The 21,025-nt window shown below is 39.2% G+C and overlaps 3 protein-coding genes and 1 long non-coding RNA gene across 6 annotated transcripts; 2 read left to right on the forward strand and 2 right to left on the reverse strand.

Moving 5' to 3' along the window:
- Window positions 1-1,867: 1,867 nt before the first annotated feature.
- Window positions 1,868-5,111, reverse strand: napsa (napsin A aspartic peptidase). Its single transcript, XM_058050335.2, has 9 exons — window positions 4,928-5,111; window positions 4,671-4,824; window positions 3,131-3,254; window positions 2,943-3,061; window positions 2,683-2,882; window positions 2,482-2,604; window positions 2,260-2,404; window positions 2,104-2,202; window positions 1,868-2,036 (listed from the first exon to the last, which is right to left on the reverse strand). Exons 1-9 carry the CDS (start codon window positions 4,993-4,995, stop codon window positions 1,875-1,877), a joined length of 1,194 nt encoding a protein of 397 aa, XP_057906318.2. The 5' UTR covers window positions 4,996-5,111; the 3' UTR covers window positions 1,868-1,874.
- LOC131103786 (uncharacterized) lies at window positions 2,671-12,797 on the forward strand. Of its 3 annotated transcripts, none has more exons than XM_078797447.1 (15): window positions 2,671-3,020; window positions 3,109-3,287; window positions 5,372-5,457; window positions 6,253-6,362; window positions 7,498-7,604; window positions 7,686-7,772; window positions 8,856-8,927; window positions 9,362-9,436; window positions 9,501-9,578; window positions 9,723-9,800; window positions 10,459-10,587; window positions 10,662-10,727; window positions 10,801-10,840; window positions 11,703-11,757; window positions 11,828-12,797. In XM_078797447.1, exons 5-15 carry the CDS (start codon window positions 7,560-7,562, stop codon window positions 12,573-12,575), a joined length of 1,473 nt encoding a protein of 490 aa, XP_078653573.1. In that variant the 5' UTR covers window positions 2,671-3,020; window positions 3,109-3,287; window positions 5,372-5,457; window positions 6,253-6,362; window positions 7,498-7,559; the 3' UTR covers window positions 12,576-12,797. The 3 variants fall into 3 exon arrangements, with proteins under 3 accessions (XP_078653573.1, XP_057906312.2, XP_078653574.1); XM_058050329.2 differs by having other exon boundaries at window positions 3,113-3,287; window positions 5,372-5,452; XM_078797448.1 differs by lacking the exon at window positions 5,372-5,457.
- Window positions 12,798-13,823: 1,026 nt separating this feature from the next.
- Window positions 13,824-16,466, forward strand: LOC131103789 (cyclic AMP-dependent transcription factor ATF-4). Its single transcript, XM_078797297.1, has 3 exons — window positions 13,824-14,123; window positions 14,695-15,147; window positions 15,256-16,466. Exons 2-3 carry the CDS (start codon window positions 14,799-14,801, stop codon window positions 16,182-16,184), a joined length of 1,278 nt encoding a protein of 425 aa, XP_078653423.1. The 5' UTR covers window positions 13,824-14,123; window positions 14,695-14,798; the 3' UTR covers window positions 16,185-16,466.
- Window positions 16,467-18,581: 2,115 nt separating this feature from the next.
- LOC144901896 (uncharacterized) lies at window positions 18,582-19,723 on the reverse strand. The gene is made up of 2 exons (XR_013630047.1): window positions 19,469-19,723; window positions 18,582-18,978 (listed from the first exon to the last, which is right to left on the reverse strand). It is a non-coding gene; the product is annotated as an uncharacterized LOC144901896 (long non-coding RNA).
- Between the last annotated feature and the right edge of the window lie 1,302 nt (window positions 19,724-21,025).

A 21,025-nucleotide genomic window follows, 5' to 3' on the forward strand; every position in this document is an offset into this window, starting at 1 on the left:
TGATTTAGATATCCTCTTCTAAGTAAGTAAGTCAATATTTTTGTATTTATTGTACATTTGCAACCAAAAAAAAAAAAAAAAGTCACATGCAATCAGCAAGTCATGTGTTTTGTGCATCATGAAGTGCTTTTGTGATGATTTTACTCTCCATCTTTACGTGCATGCAACGTCTTCGTTTTGCAGACTTTGAGACTGAGGACTGAGTCACTGTGCCACATTTGTTCTGTTGATGTAAAGCAAAACCTGAAAGTAGATGACTACCTCGTATCTACAGCGTGGGGTTCGTATTGTACTTAGCCATATGCTGTCTTGCATGCTTGTGCTTTATGACCACTTCCTCTCCCAGCTTTATTTGATTATATTTCCATTTAGGAAATGTAAATAAATGCGATAAGTGACTTTATTTTGTCTTTATGTCTTTTCAGTTGGATTCACACAGAAAGGGAATGTACACTCCAGTCAGAACCAGCAGTTTTTTTTTTATTCAAAAGAGGCAAAAAGTCAGGTAAAAAATAATAATAATTGCGCAACTCTGATAGTACCTTTGCTTTACATTCAATTTCTGTTCCTCCTAAAAACAAAAAAAAATTTGGTTCATCACATGACACTGCAACACAATAATTATATTAATAAATTATGCTAATTTGTGGTCAAATTCGGCCTATTAGTAGTCAAAACTTACATTTCTATGTGTTTTTTTTCTTGTAAATCAAGCACAAAAAATACAAGCCATTCAGTAGACGCATTCAAAGATGTGATAATATGCAGTGTTCTACACTGGTCACTAGGTGTCAGTAATGTTACTGTAAAGCTCGGTGATACGCACAAGCATCGGACTTGATCGCCGCAGGAACAACAGGCTTTTATTCCAGGTTTAAATCCTCTCAAAACTGTCATCGTAATCCCCAACGTGAGCTACTGTTGCAGTGCTAAAAAAAAAAACAATCTCTGAACCCATGATGTCACTTCCTGTCCACCTACTACTCGGCTACCCTCACACTGGAACGCACTTACAGCAACAAAGTTGTCTTTTGCAATATTGCGGTTCGATTCTCACTCCTTTGATGTATCTCGTTTTTTTGAAAAATTACTTTACACAGTTAATTACACGGTTACACAATTACACAGCATGCCTGACATAAAGTGAAAAAAAATCTCCTCACATTCCTTGTGGAAGTGGTATGTTTTGGCTTCTTAAATTTAGACAAAATGAAACTTGTTAGCAAGTGTTATGTTATCAATTAATACGAGTCTAAAAGTAACTATAGGGGTGTTATTTCATGTCTGTAGGGCTCTAATAATGTTACAAAAAGAGTCAAGCAAGTTTTGCAACTACAAAAATATTACTACATAGCATAATATGAGTGTAAAATGTGACTATAGGGGTGTTATTTCATGTCTGTAGGGCTCTAATAATGTTACAAAAAGAGTCAAGTTTTACGACTACGAAAATATTACTACATAGCATAATATGAGTGTAAAATGTGACTATAGGGGTGTTATTTCATGTCTGTAGGGCTCTAATAATGTTACAAAAAGAGTCAAGCAAGTTTTGCGACTACGAAAATATTACTACATAGCATAATATGAGTGTAAAATGTGACTATAGGGGTGTTATTTCGTGTCTAGAGGGCTCTAATGTTGAAAACTGTATTTTGAAGGCCATGAGCAGCTTTTATTTGCTCTAACTACAAAAAATATTCAATTTCTAAATCCTGTTTTACAGAACTCTGATTTATTTTTGCATGTACCTAATTTTTACAACCGAAAGTATGACAAGAACAAAACCTTTCCGATAAATGGCCATCATTTTGAGAGCATTGCAGTGCAATCAGTATTTATTTATTTATTTTTTTTAAGATTAATCAGTGGTACTACTTAGCCAGTGCAAAGCCCACACGATCAGCACTCCTGTCAAAGACCGTGTAGTACTTCCTGATGAAGACGTCTCCCAGGATCCACAGAGGTCCCGCCGGGGGCGGGATATCCATGGCCATGAAGCCCGAGAGGCAGATCGACGTTCCCATCTGAGACTCCTGCAGCAGTGAGGAAGAGTTAGCAAAACAAGATATTTGACATTCCGATTTGACACAAAATGATAACCTTCATGACATAATCCTCTCCGGTCAGGTTGAACATCTTTCCTCCGATGTTGAAGGCGATGACAGGAAGGGAGTCGATCTTCTTGCAGTCGATCCAGTACTGAAAAAAAAGGAAAAAAAGGAATAAAGAAAAAAAAAAGAAGTGGAAAATCCGCACCTCTCCCATCAGCAGGGGAAGAGCTCCGATGCTTTTCTGCAGTGCTCGGATTTCCTCGGCGGGGCCGACCATCAAAGAAGTCCCTGTGTCAACGATGGCCTGGCAGCCATCTTTGCAGACTGTCAGCTGGGTGCCCACATTGACTCTGGAGGGGCGGGGGGGGGTACAAACAAACTTTAACTAAAAAGGTCCTGGTCATGATGACGGAACGTTTTACCTTACTCATTCATCTTAATCTGCCAGTATGCCTTGCGGGTGACATTGACATAATGCAGGTCTCCGGTGTAGTACTGTGGGTCGCTCCCGCCCAGCACCAGCTCCCCCCCCACTGCCGCTGCGGGGTCCCTGAGGGGTACACAGAGGTGTCACGCCCCCCCCCCTTTGTCAGGAGTGTTAAGTCACAGTCACCCTGACTGACATTACTTGCTTATGTAGAAGGAGAAGACATTTTGCGGCAGAAGCTTTCCCGCCATGGCGCTGTCAAACACCGGGGTGACGTTAGCCACCGATATGGATGGGTACGCCATACCCAGGACGCCGTCAAAGCGAGCGACGGCAAACGTGATTCCCGGCTGCTTCACGGCTTCACCAAACTGCTGTCCGGGCACGGATAAACCTGCTATCTGTAGGAACGACAGGAATGGCATAACCCAACAAAATGGCGGAAAACAGCATCAACTCACAGTGACTGTGTCGCCGCTGATGAAGCCCGACAGGCTGCCTCTGCCGTATCGGATGGAGAACTCCGTTCCGTTCTGAACGTACGTACTTGACTTCTTTGAGTTGTAGCGATGATGAACCCCTGATCGCAGACAGTGACCCGAATTTGATCATTAACAATCCCGACAGAAAGGGGGGTCCTGGTACTCACAGCAGGCGATGTCGAGGAAGGAGCAGTGGATGGACGGCACCCAGAGGTTGGAGGAACCGGTGTCAAACAGCACGGTGAAGTCCTGAGGCGGGGAACCGATGCTGATGGCGCCGAAGTACTGGGCCTCCAGACACAACACAACAATGTTTAATCTGGGGTACGTGCAGTTTTGAAGCATCCCATCCATTTTTTTTTTTAGACCAGGGGTGTCCAAAGTGCGGCACGGGGGCCGTTTGTGGTCGAAGTTTAACAAGAAAAGTGAAAAAAAAAGAAAAGAAAAATACAGCAAAAAATTGAAAACTCAACAATAATTTTACAACAATTAAGTCAAAATATGGTGGCATGGCCGTCGAGTGGTTAGCGTGCAGACCTCACAGCTAGGACACCCGAGTTCAATCCCACCTTCGGCCATCTCTGGAGTTTGCATGTTCTCCCCGTGCATGCGTGGGTTTTCTCCGGGTACTCCGGTTTCCTCCCACATTCCAAAAACATGCTAGGTTAATTAGCAACTCCAAATTGTCCATAGGTATGAATGAGAGTGTGAATGGTTGTTTGTCAGCTGGGATAGGCTCCAGCATACCCATGACCCTTGTGAGGTAGAAAAGCGGTAGAAAATGAATGAATGAATGTGCACTGGGGGGCGGGTGTACAACGATTAATCTTGCACACAATAAAACTAAAATAAAGTAAAATTATTCCAACAACATGCATGCTCGGTTAATTGACGACTCCAAATTGTCCAGAGGTATGAATGTGAGTGTGAATGGTTGTTTGTCTATATGTGCCCTGTGATTGGCTGACCACCAGTCCGGGGTGTGCCCTGCTGGGATAGGCTCCAGCACCCCCGTGACCCTTGTGAGGATAAGCGGTAGAAAATTAATGAATTAATTAATTAATTATGCGAAAAGATTGCAGTTTTCTGAAAATAACATTTTAGTATCAAAGATGAAACATTAAAGAGGAAAAACATTTGAAAATTGGGTTATGTAAAAAATAAGGGAATAAACGTTAAAAAATATGAAGTGTAAAATCATAATTACAAGAAGTAAATTTACCAGAAAATATTCAAAAGGTTAAGATAAAAAAAAATTTAAACATCCTTGACAACCTTGCTGTAAAAAGGAAACATTTCTTTTGCAATTTTACATGAATGAACTCTTAATATTATCAGGAAAATAATGATATATGAGGGGGAAACATGATAATAATATGAGAATATTATGAAAAGTTATATTTCAAAATATTATGAAAAAAAACTTCAAATAAAAATGTAGGGTATTTATTTCAGAAAGAATATTCAGAAAAAAATATGGAAAAAAAAATAGGGTGTTTCCTCACAACCATAGGGGGCCCCGCCCCACTATTTAAGAAGCTGTGGCCCCGCCCCTAGACGCTAGTAATGTTAGGCCATAAATCACAACAATGAAACAGGTGTGACAGCATTTTACAATATGGGACATGTCTACTTAATAGCAACCGGCTCATCAACCACTGTTGCGTCCCAATTATCTGTACATGAGCTAACATGTTCGATACCCACATCCATGAAGTTAGTCAGTCTCTCCACGGGTAGTTGTGGCGAAGGGGCGCTGTCAGGAGCTCCGGATGACTTTCCCAAAGCCCGAATTTGATCCAGGGACATTCCATTATCGCTAATGATGCGACGGAGGCTCCTCGTCTTCTTAAGAGGAACCCTGAAATAGGAAACGCCATTTTTTTGTTTGTTGTTTTATGACGTCATATTGGCTAATTTATGTTTTGAGTTAGAAAAAACGTTTTCTGATAAAGTGTGTTTACCGTATAATGGCGATGCTGTGCGCAACCAGCAGCACCCAAACTATGTAGAAAATCCCCAGTCGTGCCATTTTCTGCCCTTGAAGAAAAACACAACACCGCTTTTTTGTGTTTTCCGGTGCTAACTGACTCCCAACAAGAAACTAGATTAACTGACGCATGTGTCTTAAACGCTTTCGGCATTATCCGGTTTGACTCGGTTATCTTCGACCAGATGCTACAATTGGCCGAAAGTCATATGGCGGCGGTTCTTGTTGGCTGAAGCGAATGTCAATCATCTAGTTTAAGCGGTCACGAGTGATGATGTGACTTTGGTCGCGTGATAAGGCACGCAGAGAAATACTTTTGAAACACAGCAGACCAAATATTGATTTAAGATACAATACATATTTGTGAAATATGCTTTGTGTTTATGGCCAAGGACTGCTCTCTGCTTTGCTGCTTTAGGATTGTAGCCCAGAATCCAAAAGAACTACAATTCCCGTGAGTTTCACGGACTTCCTGGAATGCAGAAGAACTTCACTTCCGGTAATGTAAGGCGGGGAGCTGAATGCACTATTTAATGCAATTTTTCGTGTTATTTAAAAAAATATATACAAATTAATAAACACGGGTTAAATATATTGTTTTAATCAACCATACCGTTACTTTATGTCTAGTTAAAGAGCACTTTTAAACCAAAAAACTGGACGACAAATATTTATATACTGGAAATGCTTTGCGAACAACATTAATTATCGTCAATTTTAGACATCATCCAATATATGATTGACAGCGTAGAGTAATTAATAAATATTACATTAGGGGAACTCAACAAGATTACAAAACACACTTACCTTTCCTGTCCAACAAGTTCAAGTAAAATGAATTCCTTACTACTAAATGATGACAATATAGGATTGCAGCAACATTAATTCTGTCCTTAAACATAACTACATTGAATTAAAAAAAAAGAAGATATGTTTTCTTTATTTTTTGGAAATTACTGCATCTCCACTGAAGTCTTTTGGGCCTTGTGTTAGGACTCGACTCAAAGAAAACATGGAAATTGCACCATGTTATTGGAGCATGCTTGAGTATGACTGAACCCCATTCAAATTCTCTCTCTTACAGAATCAAAATGGCCTTTATTGTCGTTATACTGCTTGGATATTTGAAAGAAAAGTACACAAAAGTGTCACAGTTGATAAAAAGTGACAAAAGCATGTTGACGTGCGAGTACGTAACGCATACATAATGTCATCTTTCTCTGCATTGGTCTGGGCTTTAGATGATCATGGAAGAGGTCCACCCACCTGTCATGTTGTCTCTCTTATCACGCTGTGTAGGTATTTAGACTTCACGACTCCAGACCGTGTGAAGGAACACCAACACAGACTGCGTCACCTTTGACTTACATCGGATCCACCATCCAGGATAAAATGTAATAACGATAACGGTATGCATAAACTTTCCATTTAATTGCATAGAAAATGTATATGTTTGATGTTATGATTATTTAATTGCATGATTTATTTAGTCTTGTGTTTTCATGTCGTGCACATGACTGCTTTTTGTAATTAACTGAGTTAATTACAGGGTAACGGTAAATTGCAGCAGTAGCAATTTAAAGAAACCACTTACTACCAAGCTACTATCATACAAGCATGTGATTTAGCAGCTCAGGCATGCTTGCTTGGCTCTACTTCCTCAATAACGGTCCTTATTGATTACTAGGTAGTGATTATAAACAGGAAGAATCATTTTAAGAACAAAAGACAGCTGCGTACATACAGGAAATGATCTCACAACAGGCACAATAATCTTCCAAAAAATGGGCTACTGTTGCGGTTGTTTATGCAACATACCATGCACACTCACATAATAGTAGCAAATGTTATTTGCTACTGAACACTACAGCTGCCTCTAGTTTATATATTTGGGAGTATAATGTTAACATTTGTTAAATACACCATGTCATTTACTGAAATTGTACATGCTCGTATACTTATGAATTGTATACTTGTAAATTTGAGTATTTACTGCAAGTTGGACTCAACTGGTTTTGCAGCATTTTTTAAAGTAATGCAAAGGCACTCCGTCTTTGGCACTGATAAGACACCCGGAGGCATTTTTTTGTGACAGAACCCTTTACAGGTGTGAAGGTATAGAACTTAACATAATATGACTTCATGTACTATGTATGTACTGTGAATGTGGACTACAGGTATTTACTTATGAGTGAGTTGCATGTAGACGACAACAGAAGGAACAAAGAGACACGAGCTGATGGGCGCTGACAAGAGGGGAGGACCCGGGGCGTGACAACTGGAGGGTTTATCGATGCTGAAATATTTCCATCGCTCAGCAGCAAAAATTCCATAACCGCGTTTTGTACTTTGTGAGTTTTACGTAACAGAAAAGTGTGTGAGAAGTATCCTCACTAATCCTCTGCAGGATTTAAACGGGACTTGTAACATTGGAGGTAGATCGCAGGTGAAAAATATAAAAACACATGTTGTCATGCTGCAAGATTGGCGATTAAAGATTAAATAATGCATGGAAATTAATAACTGCATGTTTTAACTATTCAGCTGAGATCCCAGTCTGGATTCTGCAAGCTGTAACGTCCGAGTCATCCAAACCCCAGCCTGACATGATGAAGTCCTCCATTATTACGCCTTCTGCACCTGCACCGGTGGTAATATCAATATTTTGTGATTATCATTATTATTTGTGAATACTTGCAGTTTATACCGAGAATTTGCCCCATTTTCACCAGGATGGCTTGTCGGAGTTCAGACAAAAGCCTGTACCTCCTCCAAGGTTAAGAAACAGCAACAACACTTACCAATCCAGTTACGTTGTGGTGAGTTTCTTAAAATAATTCATTGATAAATTGGAAAGGATTATTGATCTAATCTAAGCGATGCTATGTCTATCACTGTTTTTCTAAAACATATTAATGAATGAATAATATGATTTTATATAATGATAATATAATATAATTAATAATATATTTTTATTAATTAAAATTATTTAATACATTTTAATATTTATTTAATACATTGTTAATATTTATTTTATACATTTTAATATTTATTTAATTAATAATATAATTTTTATTTAGAATTATAATATTTATAATAATTTATTTATCATTATTATTATGCTTTTTTCCAAGCATAAAAATGGCTAAATAAACTTTTTTAAAAAAACAATACATGGCATTCAGAAGACGCATTCAAAGATGTAATGATGTTTTATGTAGTATTCCACACTGGTCACAAGGTGTCAGTAATATTACTGTAATGTTCGGTGAGACACACAAGCACCAGACTTGATTGCCGGAACAGCAGGCTTTTATTGCAGGTTTGAATGATCTCAAAAATCCCAAACACGGGCTACTCTTGAGGCTAAAACTCAACTCTGAAACGCCATTGTTGCCGTATTATGTCTACTATATTGGGTAATACAAGTGTTAACGTGACTATAGGGGTGTTATTTCATGTCTTGAGAGCTCTAACAATGTTAAAATACGTATTTAGAAGGCTGGAAACAACTTCCCTATGCTGTAACTACTAAATATCTTATTTATAAATAAAGAATCCCACTTTGCGTAAACTTGCGTCAATTGCTGTCCGTCCCCCACTCGGCTCCCCTAGCACCAGAACACATTTACAGCAACACATTTGAGTACTAGTCTTATTTTCTGTTATTATTTCTACTATATTGGGCACGAGGAGTGTAAAGATGACTATAGGGGTGTTATTTCATGTGAAGAGGGCTCTAATAATGATTTAGCTTATGTATACTTAATTGATAGATGCAAATCCAAATATCCAGGATAAACCAGGGATTACTGTATTGGCATCTGCAATACCAAGCTCTGTTTCGCTTGGTATCGTATCGGTTAATATGTTTTGATTTGTGATATTTGCCCTTTTGTTAGACTTCCCAATACATTTACGCCGATGACGAGAAGAAGCCTCATCCTGCTCGTCCACCAGAGCCAGCCATGAAGGTAAAGACAACATGTTTTATAGACACATTAAGGGTGCGTTCACTCTGATGCTGTGCTAGCATGATACGGTTTGTTTGAAGTGAACACATCACTGACCTACGATACAAGCCAGCATTGTTTATCATGATTAATTGATTATTTTTGTAATTAGAGCATAGAAAACATGTTTACGACCTTTTTTTAACATTATTAGAGCCCTTAGATATAAAATAACACCCCTATAGTCACCTTTACATTCCTGTTACCCAATATCGTAGGCATAATAAAAGAAAATAAGACATTTATGACATAAATATGACTAATGTTTGTGTGTTGCTGTAAATGTGCTCCGGTGCTCAAGGTGGGGGCCGGACAGGAAGTGACATCAGAGGTTCAGATTTGAGTTTTAGCTCGCCGTGGGTTAACAGTAGCCATTTTCACCATTTTCTCTCCAGCCTCTTCCCAGAAAACAGCCGCCTCTTCCACAACGACCTCCAGTTCCCGGCTTTTATTACAACCAGAAATCAGAGGTACGAACAATTCAATGTTGCTGACATTTGATTGACATGTGATTGTACTCTATGTGCATGTCAGGTTACAGATACGTATCAATCCGAGGCTGCAAATCATTCGTCTCCACTGAGGCAAACTTCCCTACCAGCTGTATCGAGCGTGAGTAAAAAAAAAACGTCGACTCGGCTATTGTTCTCTTGACAACCGACAGTACATGACGATAAACCAGTGTCATGTGCATTGTCTCTGTGACACAAGCAGTTGAAGTGAATGCTCCGTAACGTGTTTTTTGTTCAATTTCAGCCAGCTGAAACCGATTCACTTGTAAATCGATCGAGACCGAGATTGTCGTCAGCTCCTGTGAAAAAAAACACTTTACCGGTATGTGAGTCAGAAGTGCTAGTATCAAAAGAAAACATGTTTATATTATGTGTTTCATGCTTTGTTTATACTTAATTATGGACACTTTTATGCTTTCATGACTTTAACCCTAAGATGCATAAGTGAGTCAAAAATGACCCGGAAAGAAATTTTAGTTTTTGTGTTACTACCCCAACCTTCCACAAGTGGGTCAAAAATGACCCGGTCAGGTTGTTTTCTTGAAATATCTTCATAATGAAAAAAATGTATCATTTCATATTCCAGGTATTCCTCAAAAAACATATTTTTGATATCATACCATTCACATTTTTAACTTACCTTTATGCAACACACAATTGATCCTCACATTTTCTATTGTTGCACGGGGTCATTTTCTTTTTCAAAGATGGAAAAAAGTGAAAAATGAAGATGTTTATAACATTAAATTATTCTTGTGTGGTCCTAAATATAATACTAAATATCATACAAGTGATTATTCCTAACCAAAATGGCAAAATTGACACAAAAAGGCATTGATTCTAGTATGGGTGATTTTTGACCCACTTATGGAAGAGTGTCGGGTCCAGTCACTCGTGCATCTAAGGGTTAATACATATAAACATATAAATCCTTGTTTGGAACTTTAAGACCCAAATCATTTTCATTTTGTCATTCCCAGACCAGACCACCCCCGCCCATTTATAGTCCGCCTCCACCACCTTCTTTAACACCACCGATGGAGCCGATCTATATGGACATCGAGGAAGCGGAGTACCTGGTTATTCTACCATCAGACAATGTTGTCACGGTGAGACAAGACCGTACGTAAACACACACACACAGTTCTGATACTATGATTTATTTGCAATTTCAAATTTGCAGCAGACAGGTGTTTACCACCAAATAAATTCATATCAACAATATTATGAAATCTCAGAAGAAAAAGAGGTAAATGCTTTTTTTTTCCCATTTAATGGAACAATCCACATGAAGAACTGATGTATTATGTTCTCTTTCATAGGATATAATGGAGATGGTCAAATGGATTAAACGAGTATCAAGTATGTATACAATGGAAACTATTAATATATGTAGACTAAAGTCCGAAATTATTCATATCCTGGCCACATTTTAAGTTAATGTGATTTGTTATTCTGTGAAAGCCTTTTTTAGCCCACTTTTAGCCTTGTTTTAGCTCTGAATGAATATTTGGATATTGTATTTGAATGCATCTTTTACTCTGTTTTTTACTCAACTCTATTTTTATTTATTTTTCTCTACTGTAAAGCGTCTTTGAGTACTCTGAAAAGCGCTATACCAATAAAATGTATTATTATTATTATTATTATTTATTACAGCAGATATTAGCGTCATTCATGTCTGTATAGGCGCGTGCAATGACGTCATCCACACGTCAACAAGCTTGCTAGCCGGGTTAGCATACACGCGGTGTGGAAATATGTGCATTCTTCGCCTTTGGAATGTAAATATGTGTAAGCGACTGTCTTATTAAGATTTCCGTTGACGTAGTGTAAGGTCTACACGACGAAAGGACGGCAGCCGTGAAGCTAGGGAGACATTTTTTTTTTAATTAGCTAGTTTCGTCTCACTGTCACTACAAAGCCGTCAAGAGACCTAAAAAAGACGAGCCAAAACAAGACATGGATTTCCGGCCTTCACAATAAAACGCAGCGTTGTTAGACGGCATTTCACAAAATAAAGGGGAAGTAAGACGTGATTGTTTTAATGACTTGTTGAGTCATTGTGTCAAATCATTATTTCCCCTCCACACCCATTTAAGAAATAAAAAAAAATACTTAACTCAAAATGTGGTCATGGGATAACAATTTTTCCTGGTTAAAGAAAAAAAACACAAACACTGTAATAATGCGGTCAAACTCTAACTATACTATTTTTTGACAGCGACTGCTTACAAGACTCCATCTGTGTTTGGACTCAATATAGAGCAGGAAATAAGGTAACATCGGAAAATATACTTTTTAACAAAAAAAAAGAACTACAATTGAAACTCTTTTTTTCCCTTACAGATCATTTAATCAGAGAGTCATGAATATGAAGCAGGCCCTTCGTCTCTACAACGCTCTGATGAGCCGACAAAGTCAACATCTGCAGGAGTATATTTCAGAATTCACTTCCATCTCGCAGCTCCTGGATAAAGAGGAGAAGAAAGTGAAAAATATGGGCATTGCGGGAGGCACCACGGGGGCAGTGGGCGGCGTGGCTGCAGTGGTGGGGATCGCCTTGGCCCCCGTCACCATGGGAGCCTCACTGGTCGCCACAGCGGTCGGTGTCGGAATGGTGGGGGCGGCAGGTGGCATGGGTGCCCGTGCCGCTAAGTCCAACAAGGAGATTTCCGATCAAAGAAAAATCGAGAAGCTTGTCTACGATTACACGATTCGCGTTGCTGATCTTGAACTCTGCCTGGATTTCATCCTCTCTGAGATGAACGAGCTGCAAAGGCACGACCTTGGGAGGTTACAGCAAGCCGGAGCCCTGCCGGATGCGCTGGCGTTGGCCCGCAAGTCACAGTCGGTGAGGAACAACATCAACAACGGGAGAGATTCTTCTTACCTGAATCGAATATCTTCACAGAGGCTTTTGCAGGCCTTTTCTGCAGAAATGGATCAGTTTTATAAAGAAAAAGGTGGACATAAAAAGCTGAGGAAGTCCAACAAGAGCAGACTTTCCGGCAGAGTTCAACTGCTGACTCGAAATCTGCAGGAGGAGCTCGATTATCTTCATGATATGTTGAAATGCTTTGCTGTACTACAGTAAATACTAACATTGTATATTTTGTACAGTTATTTTTTTAAAAGCCACATCAATTTTTTTGCAGAACATATGCGGACAATTGCATCACCTAATGTCCAGTATTCATTTGCAGCTTATGTACAATTTATAAATACAGTTCATGCTCTTAAAAGTGGAACAGTTGACTAAGTTAGTTAACAAACTACTGTTGTGTTTCTTTCTTCTGCATCGGAATAAATTACTGTACCCCCCGCCTTTTTTTATTGATATTTCAGTTTCTCCAGCAGGTGATTTAATTGATTAGCTCCTTCCCTAAAATTGAAGGAGGTGTTGGTCATTAAAATCACCTGCTTTCGTGACCGGCCCTCCATGGCGGGAGTTTGACACTCCTAAAAGTGAGCATCAAAATGTCAAGAATCGCCACTTTGATTTTAAGTTTAAGACTTTCAAAAGACAAAATATGCACCAAGACTGACTTTCCATCTTTGAACGAGGTAGGACTGCTGAATTGTTTCATCAATATTTTTCCACCCATTTTTTTATTTGAATTAAGCATTATTATTATTATTTACACGTTTTTTGGTTACCATAACATTGAGAATTAATTAATATTTTCTGGTCAAGAATCTTGTTAATACGTAAGTCCAACTTAGCATTTTATTAGCCTACTAATACATAGAAACAGGAAGCAGAAGTCAGCTCCGTCGCCTGGCTATGATGTCATCAGCACTTGACTCTGTGGTTCATTGCTAACAGAACAAATGTTAAAGCGGTTTTTTTTTTATAATTTTACATCCGTAAAACAATATAAAATTTTTGTTTTATTTCTCATCTTCTTTATAAAAAATTCTTCAACTTTATTTTGGGTTATTTTACAGCTGTTAAGAGTTTTTTAATTCAAGAAATAACTCGTGGCAAAACAGGAAAAGAGTGTCCGTGTTGATCTAACAGCCCCATCTGGTCTTAAATGAAGGTAAAAGTAAACTAAAATGTTCATTTATCAATATACGTATTTCAAATTTTCGGCTTTAAAATTATAAAGCTATAAACATGGGTTTTGTGTTCACATATTTGGTTTATTGAACAAGATTTTATGAAATAAATCACGTGCTTCCAAATCGCATGTCAACATGCCTAAAAAGGATAGGATCATGTCTGCTTCTTCCTACTCCATTTTTGACATTTTGAAAGTGAATTGAATCGAAGCTCAATCTTTTAGCCCTTTAAATTACTGATGATATATTTACAATTTGGTTACAATCCATCAGTGGAAATAGGAATATGTATTTTTAGTGTTATTTTTTTCGGAACTCAGGAAGAAAAACAGACCCTGGCGGAGTGATCGTCAAAACACTGCGGAAGGATACCGTAAGCCGCAACGCGAACTGCTTAACATCACAGCATCGCTGCCAGCGCCATTTTGCCTGTCACAGGAACACAACAACCATAGCATTCCAGGACACCAATCTTTTTGCCGAAATGGCAGTGTGAAAGTGCAGCGACCTTGCAGCCTCCAACAAAACAGTGCATCCAACCAGTGCACTGAGTCACTTCTAATTCAGCGAAAATGTCGTAAGTATATATTTAAAATTATTTCTTCGTTGAGTCGGTTGGGCCTAGCGTCGTCTTCTTAATGTGTAATATGCGTGATTTTGTCTTTTTAAACAGCGTTAATATAAAAGTGTATTCGAACTGCTGTCAGAATAGAAAATTAACTGACGTAACTCGATGTATTTATAAGCTTTGTGTGTTTAAATGTTGTCTTAATGGCGCCGTATCGTTAACTCATATTTGCTTTGTGTAAGTGGTAGTTTTAGTTTATATAAGTAAGTGTTTTGTTGAAATGACCGCTTTTTAATGGCAACGTGGCAGTCGGAACAAGGTGGTTTCCGCGAGTCAAAATGGCGTCGTGGCGTGGTCGCCATTGGGGGAGGGGAACTCTTTGACCTTTTATTGGAGGCGGATTGACGTCACAGTCACGAGCCTAACTTGAACCACGTGACATGCAGTTCTCTCTTTAGCCTCACGGGGGCGCTGTTGGCCTATTGTAATTGTATAACAGCACAGCAAATGTCATTACATGTCTTTTTGTTTTTATTTTTATAATTAATAAAAATGCTAACTTTAACAAATTTATTTCCAGGTCCCACGTGGAAACCCTCAGCACTGCTGCACGCGACAGCATAAAAGAGTTTGTCGGCCTCAGAGCACTGTCACGCACTCCATTTGTGACCAACAACAGCCACTATGACCACGATGATGACAAACTCACAGTTTGGCCTGGAAGACATGGAGGCCCTACTATGGGAGCCTTCCTCTCCCATGGCTGACGCCATGGGCTCAGTTGTTCTTCACTCCGACCTCGAGGACCATCACAAAGGAGGAGGACCAGCCTCTGTGGATGGAATGGCAGCCCCGGTGTCACCTTTTAACTCTTCATCCCCGTCTTCTTCCGCTTCTCCCCCGACGTTCTATTCTCCTCCACACTCGCCCCCAGTTGTCCAGGGGAAATCTGGGATTTCATCTGAGATGCTCCCCTGGTTGGCCAACCCTGGTCAGTTAAGAGATGCTGAGGTGGTCTCAGGCGACAGAAAAGGTAAATTATGAAACTTTGGCGGCCATTTTAAGCTTATTTATCCTTTGAAGCCGCATCAAAGTGACGAAGAACCACATTTTTTTTAACGTGATGGTTTTTTATCCTCAGATGACATGTTTGGTGATCTGGAGTGGATGGCCGAAAGGGTGGATCTGAGCGACTTTGACCTGGATTCTCTGATAGGCTCCTGCAGCCCAGATGATGAGTCTCCAAGCGACCCGGATGACTTCCTGGCCTCCCTTGAGCTCGACTCGCTCCCGGCGCTTTCAAGTCTCGGTTCTACTTTCCCAGCAGATATTCCCCCCGCCGCCGTCATCGCAACAGAACCGCTGTCCCACAGTGATGGTCCCTTCCACGCCGCGTCCACTCCAGACCCTCAAGCGGAGGTTGAAATTAAATCCGAGCCAAGCTCTGCTTCCTCCCCGACCGCATGTAGTCCAGATCCTCAAGCGGAGTTTGAAATCAAGTCCGAGGCAAGCTCATCCGCCTCACCTGCTTACACCCTGGACCTGGGCAGCGAAGTGGACGTCCCCATGAGTGAGATGAACCCAACGGCATCGGCGGTGGTTCCTCAGGTCCAGAGGGTTGTGATCTCCCTTTCGCCTACCAGAATTGTCCTCCTCCTCGCTCCTAAAGATGACGCAGGGACCCCCGGCGCCGCATCCACTGGGTGCGACACGAATCATTCTCCTCCGCCGCGGTCCTCCAGAAACCGCCCATACCCCGACCCCAAACGCAAAGAAAGCCCACCTTTATCCAAACCCAAGTCATTCCCAAGTTCATGTACAAACGAAAGAGTAGCATCGAAGGCGCCAAAGAACAAGAAAGAGAAGAAGATGGAGCAGAATAAGACGGCAGCGACTCGGTACCGGCAGAAGAAGCGCGCCGAGCAGGACGCCCTCCTCACGGAGCACGGCGTGCTGGAGAGGAAGAACGTGGAGCTGAAAGAGAAGGCGGAGTCCATGGCCAGAGAGATCGAGTACCTCAAGGAGCTCATGGAGGAAGTCCGTACGGCGAGGTTAAAGAGCGGCCCCTAGTGGTGAGGACTGCGGATGTAAATGTATGATGGAGAGTTGGAGCCGTTTTCAGCTGGGCTTGTCTTCATCTGATGTATTATGTCATTTGTGCACATTATATCCTGGTTCTACTGACAGCGCACTTAAGTATCATTTAGAACATTGCTATCATATTTAGAATAATCAACACAAGCAAGCACAGCTCAAAATAAACATTTATTGCATGTTTGTACATTTTTATTTCATGTTTTAACTGTACTAATCATGTATAAGGTTTTAATAAATACTCCCATTATATTTAAATGGTGTCATGTGATCATGTGTAGGAACCACACACTTTCTGAACTTGCACCAACTTCCGTTAGGACCCTTCAGGCAGCGAAGATGGAAAAAGCTGACTCCAGTGCTGATATCGGCAAAGCTTAAATAATACCAAGGAAAAATGTGTACATTCAGCTCACCATTGGTCCTATTTGTGCAAGCGTGAACTGAACTGGTCCCATTTACTTTAGTGTAATCTATACTTGGTAAAAGGCCAAGATCAAGGTGGTGCAGAGCAACATGAAAGAGGGAAAACTTGGCTCTCATCCTGGAAAGGAGGAAACGCCTTTGTGGGTTCACATGCAATATAGGACGTCCATAAAAGCAAACAAGATCAATACTCTTAGAAGATTAAGTACATTGGAAAATTTGGGTCTTAATCATTTTACAGGGAAAAAAAGCAAATTTAATTCGTTTAAAGTTCATTTTAAGTTCATTTATTAGTACGAATAAAAAATATTTGAGGGGGGAAAATGCAAATGTAATTAAAGTTTACATTTATTAATACAAATAAAAATATTTGAGGGGAAAAAAATTGCAAACTTAATTTAAAGTTTACGTTTATTAATACAAATTCAAATATATGAGGAAAAATATTTGCAAATTTAAAATGCAAATTGAATTATTTAAAGTTTATTGTTTATTACAAATAAAAATATTTGACGGGAAAAAAAGCAAATTTAAGTCATTTAAAGTTTACATTTGTTATTACAAATAAAAATAAGGGGAAAAATGCAAATTTAATTCATTTAAAGTTTACGTTTATTAATACAAATTCAAATATATGAGAGGAAAAATATTTGAGGGGAAAAAATGCAAATGTAATTCATTTAAAGTTTACATTTATTAATACAAATAAAAAAATTGAAGGCAGAAAAGCAAATTTAACTCATTTGAAGTTTACATCTATTAATACAAATAAAAATATATGAGGGGGGAAAATGCAAATTTAATTCATTTAAAGTTTACATTAATACAAATAAAAATATGTGAGGGGAATAAATTGCAAATTTAACTCATTTAAAGAATACATTTATTAATACAAATAATATTTAAGGGGAAAAATGCAAATTTAATTAATTTAAAGTTTACATTTATTATTACAAATAAAAATATTTGAGGGGAATAAAATGCAAATTTTATTATTTTAAAAATATTTCTTTAAAATATAAATACAATTAAATTAAAATAATAAAATTAACATTTAATTTTTGTAATTTTACATTCTAATATATTATATTATAATATACTTATTTTCAAAGCATACCTTGTGTGTTCCAATGTGAGCTCATTTATTTTTTTCTTCAAGACAGAATGTATTTTTGTAAGAATATCACACCAATGACATGAAAACAAAATATACACAACAATATATCCATATCTTTTATTTTATTTTTTTATGACAATGAACAAACTGCCGTTGTTGTAATCACCATATTAAGAGGGACGACACAGCAAGTCACGTCACTTTTGGGCTACAGTGAACTTACATAGTGCAAAAAAAAATAAAAATAAATATATATAGCTTCCCTAAAAGCGACATAATAACATTAGCTTACAGTGTGAATACAATAGAACCATAGCGGAACTCTCTCTTCCTGTTGAAAGGAATAATTGAAAGTCATGCTTTGGAAGTGGAAACAAGATGGAAGCACATAGCCACTAAAGCATGATGGAGGGACTTGTTTGCTACGGGATTCAATGAAAATTAACATTTTACAGCACGACGGATGCATGTCAAATTTATTCTTGCATGTTTTTTTTTTTTTCAAATATTCTTGCAGCTGTCGAAGTACAGGGATGTGGACTCATACCGGATATTCAAGCAGAAGGGAATAAGAAACAAGGTGAGTTATTATTATTATTATTATTTTTAGGCACTCATTTATTTCTCTGCATGCAGTGTCCTAACATGCCTCAGATGTATAGATATACAGTATATAGAATTTTTTATAGCATATTCCTTCACAATGTAGAAAAAAAAACTCGCTAGCCCTACTTGAGCTCCAGTGATTCATGAGGTTATGTGGTTTTTCTGTAGCATGCGGAATCTTTACAGCGAGGCTGGACTCCCGCCGTCACGCTTTTGATGCTGAAGATATGCTGAGGCACATATATAGCGGAATTGAACCTGTCCACATGAACCAAGTCCACGTTCCTCTACGCAGTCTTTTATTATTAAGAGTCTCTCTTTGTGCACACGTGATCGTATATTTACGACTCAATTTCTTTAATGGACGGGTCAGGATTATACCAGCACAAAAGGATCGCAGCCGTGAAGTCGGGTCTTCTGGTTGCTGTAAAAGCACGTTTAGGTTAGGGTGCGTTCACGCTTGTTTGGTTCGGGTAACTGGTGATGTACCAGTTTGGTTCCTTTGGTCGAGTCTGAACCTGAACTCTGGTGCAGTTGAACCGAAATAAAAACAGACCAAAAAGGACCAAAGTGTTAAAATGAAAACAAAAAGTCTTCTAGTTGCTACAACGTAGGTAAAACCTTTGGTTCGGTTAAAACGAACTCTGGTTCTCTACGAGTTTGGTTCCTTTGGTCGAGTCTGAACCTTAACTCTGGTGCAGTTGAACCGAAATAAAAACGCTATCTGGACCAAAGTGTTAAAATGAAATCAAAAAGTCTTCTAGTTGCTACAAAGTAAAATATTTGATTCAGTTAAAACGAACTCTGGTTCTCTACGAGTTTGGTTCGTTTGGTCGAGTCTGAACCTGAACTCTGGTGCAGTTGAACCGAAATAAAAACGCTTAAAGGACCAAAGTGTTAAAATTAATACAAAAAGTCAGTCTTCTAGTTGCTACAAAGTAAAACCTTTGGTTCGGTTAAAACGAACTCTGGTTCTCAACAAGTTTGGTTCCTTTGGTCGAGTCTGAACCTGAACTCTGGTGCAGTTGAACCGAAATAAAAACAGACCAAAAAGGACCAAAGTGTTAAAATGAAAGCAAAAAGTCTTCTAGTTGCTACAACGTAGGAAAACCTTTGGTTCGGTTAAAACGAACTCTGGTTCTACGAGTTTGATTAGTTTGGTCAAGTGTGAACGCCATCCCCTGAACCTTGATACGGTTCGGTTCACTTGAACTCAAGTATGAATACTACATGGACCAAAAACATGGACTCGTGACAACCAAAAGTCAGTCTTCTAGTTTCTACAAAGTAAAACCTTTGGTTCGGTTCAAACAAACTCTGGTTCTCTACAAGTTTGGTTCATTTAGTACGAACACCTGAACCTTGGTGCGGTTTGGTTCACTTGAACTCAAGTATGAATACTACATGGACCAAAAACATGGACTAGTGACAACAAAAAGTCAGTCTTCTAGTTTCTACAAAGTAAAACCTTTGGTTCGGTTCAAACAAACTCTGGTTCTTTGCGAGTTTGGTTCATTTAGTACGAACACCCGAACCCTGGTGTGGTACATGAACCAAAAACACACACCAGTGTTAAAATGACAACAAAAATTCAGTCTTCTAGTTGCTACAAAGTAAAACCCTTAGTTCGGTTCTGGTTTTCTGGTTCTCTACGAGTTTGCTTCACTTAAACTCAAATACGGATGCTAACACGGACCAAAGTGTTTAAACAGGTGCTAGCTAAAACCTTCGGTTGGGTTCAAGAAAACTCTACTGATCTGCGAGTGTGTTTAGTTTGGTTTGGTCGCTGGTGCAGTTTGGTAGGCGGCACGGCGGTCGAGTGGTTAGCGCTCAGACCTCACTGCTAGGAGACCAGGGTTCAATTCCACCCTCGGCCATCTCTGTGTGGAGTTTGCATGTTCTCCCCGTGCATGCGTGGGTTTTCTCCGGGTACTCCGGTTTCCTCCCACATTCCAAAAAAAAAACATGCTAGGTTAATTAGCGACTCCAAATTGTCCATAGGTATGAATGTGAGTGTGAATGGTTGTTTGTCTAAATGTGCCCTGTGATTGGCTGGCCAGTCCAGTCCAGGGTGTACCCCGCCTCTTGCCCCGAAGACAGCTGGGATAGGCTCCAGCATACCCATGACCCTCGTTCGGATAAGTGGTAGAAAATGAATAATAATAATAATAATAATACAGTGAAGAAAATAAGTATTTGAACACCCTGCTATTTTGCTATTTCTCCCACTTAGAAATCATGGAGGGGTCTGAAATTTTCATCGTAGGTGCATGTCCACTGTGAGAGAGATAAACTAAAAAGAAAAATCCAGAAATCACAATGCATGATTTTTTAACAATTTATTTGTGTGATACAGCTGCAAATAAGTATTTGAACACCTGTGTATCATCTAGAATTCTGACCCTGAAAGACCTGTTAGTCTGCCCATTAGAAGTCCACCTGCACTCCATGTATCATCCTGAATCAGATGCACCTGTTTGAGGTCGTTAGCTGCATAAGGACACCTGTCCACCCCATACAATCAGTAAGACTTTAACTTGTAACATGGCGAAGACCAAAGAGCTGTCCAAAGACACCAGAGACAAAATTGTACACCTCCACAAGGCTGGAAAGGGCTACGGAGCAATTACCAAGCAGCTTGGTGAAAAAAGGTCCACTGTTGGAGCTA

Source organism: Doryrhamphus excisus, linkage group LG16 (genome assembly GCF_037039965.1).
Source record: "Doryrhamphus excisus strain RoL-2023G ecotype Guam linkage group LG16, RoL_Dexc_Guam_v1.1, whole genome shotgun sequence".
NCBI lineage: Eukaryota > Metazoa > Chordata > Actinopteri > Syngnathiformes > Syngnathidae > Doryrhamphus > Doryrhamphus excisus.